Source organism: Passer montanus, unplaced genomic scaffold (genome assembly GCF_014805655.1).
Source record: "Passer montanus isolate IOZ18808 unplaced genomic scaffold, ASM1480565v1 scaffold503, whole genome shotgun sequence".
NCBI lineage: Eukaryota > Metazoa > Chordata > Aves > Passeriformes > Passeridae > Passer > Passer montanus.
Window position 1 is genome coordinate 11,644 of NW_024369964.1, and position 1,683 is coordinate 13,326.

The window sequence follows — 1,683 nt, forward strand, 5'->3', positions numbered from 1 at the left end:
TGAGGAGCTTTGGGGAAGGGTTTGAGGGTTTGGGGGGCACTGGGGGCTGGGGAGAGGTTTTGGGGGGACTGGGGGAGCATTGGGAGGTCCGGCAGTGGCTGAGTGGGGCAGCGTCCCTGGGGACGGGAGGTCCCCAGGGAGTCTGGGGGTCCCTGGGGGGAAGCCCTGGAGGTGGGGAGTCCCCAGAAGGTCTGGGGGGGTCTCTGAGGGGTCCCTTGCGTGCCCCCCAGGACTTCACACGCTGCGTCATCGGGGCCGTGCTCTTCCTCATCACCTCCCTCATCGTCCTCGTCGGCCACCACGACGGCGCCGGCATCGCGGGAGGGGTGAGGGGGAATTTGGGGGGCTGGCCTGGGGGGCTCTGACCCCCCTCGGGTGTTGGGGCTCCTGACCAGGGGCTGGGGGGTACAGGGGGAGTCTGGGGGTCTCTGACCCCCTGTACCCGCAGGTGTTCGGGATCCTGGCCGGGGTCCTGCTGGGGTACGACGCCTACATCACCTTCCCCCTGCGGCAGAGCCACACCGCCGCCCCCACCGGTGCGTACTGGGAGCACTGGGAGGGGCCGCTGCCCCGTGCGAGGGCACTGGGAGCACTGGGAAGGGGCCGCTGCCCCGTGGGAGGGCACTGGGAGCACTGGGAGCACTGGGAAGGGGCCGCTGCCCCGTGCGAGGGCACTGGGAGCACTGGGAAGGACCTGCAGGGGAGAGCTGGGAGCACTGGGAGTGGGGAGGAACTGGGAGAACTGGGAAAGGGAGGGCAGCCCTGCTGGTGGAACTGGGAGGAACATACAGAGGAGAACTGGGAACACTGGGAGGAGATTGCTGCCCTGTGCAGGGGACTGGGGGGATGCCCAGAGGGTTTGGGGGTCCCTGGGGTGTAACTAATCCCCCACTTTGTGCCCCCTCCAGAGTCCCCCGACGGTGCCTGAACAAGCCAAGAGCCCCAACGGAGACCTCCCCAAACTCCCCCCGCACAGGGGGACCCCCAGCCTTAAATTATTGAGGGGTCCCGACGCCTGGGTCCCCCCGGGGGGGGCAGGGGTAGATCTGGGGCTCCCTCAGGGGTTGCCCCTCCCTCAAACGCCTTTGCAAGTGCCTTGAACCTCCCGTGCCTCAGTTTCCCCATGGGGAGGCCCCCTCAGGTATAAAGGTGCCCTTGCCCCTCATGGGTTTTGGGGTGCCCGCCTCAGTTTCTGGGGTGCCTCCGTTAGTTTTTGGGGTGCTCCCCCTCCCTCCCTCCCACCCACCCCCCACTCCCCCAGCCTGCGGGAGGCTTCTGGGGGCAACATATTGGGAAATAAAGGTTTTTTATTACTGCATTGCCAGTTCCGGTGGGTCTGTCACAACCACAGCCTGTCGGGGGGTGTCTCTAGATCCTGAGGGGAATTGTCCCATAACGGACCCCAAACCCACAGAGCACAACTCCAGCACGGCCAAACCCTCCCATCGCGGTTCTGCCTGGAGAGAAAATCCCCTCCCCTCATGGAAAAAGGAGGGAAAACCCTTCCTCCCTCTCCTCACGGAAAAAGGGGGGAAACTCCTCCAGCCCTCACGGAAAAGGGCGGGAAACTCCCCGTCCCCGCACGGAAAAAGGAGAAGAAACCCCTCCACGCTCACGGAAAGAGAGATGAACGCCCTCCAGCCCTCACGGGAAAGGGCGAGAAACTCCCCATCCATCCCCCAG

At 65.4% G+C, this 1,683-nt stretch overlaps 1 protein-coding gene across 1 annotated transcript in view; it reads left to right on the plus strand.

Annotated features, from left to right (window-relative positions):
- PLP2 (proteolipid protein 2) overlaps nucleotides 1–1,318 on the plus strand; it is a 4,199-nt gene extending 2,881 nt beyond the window's left edge. The window contains exons 3-5 of the mRNA XM_039723811.1: nucleotides 231–326; nucleotides 449–536; nucleotides 909–1,318. Of these exons, the coding sequence (XP_039579745.1) occupies nucleotides 231–326; nucleotides 449–536; nucleotides 909–928 (204 nt within the window). The 3' untranslated portion in view covers nucleotides 929–1,318. The remainder of the gene's footprint in view (nucleotides 1–230; nucleotides 327–448; nucleotides 537–908) is intronic.
- Nucleotides 1,319–1,683: the final 365 nt, after the last annotated feature.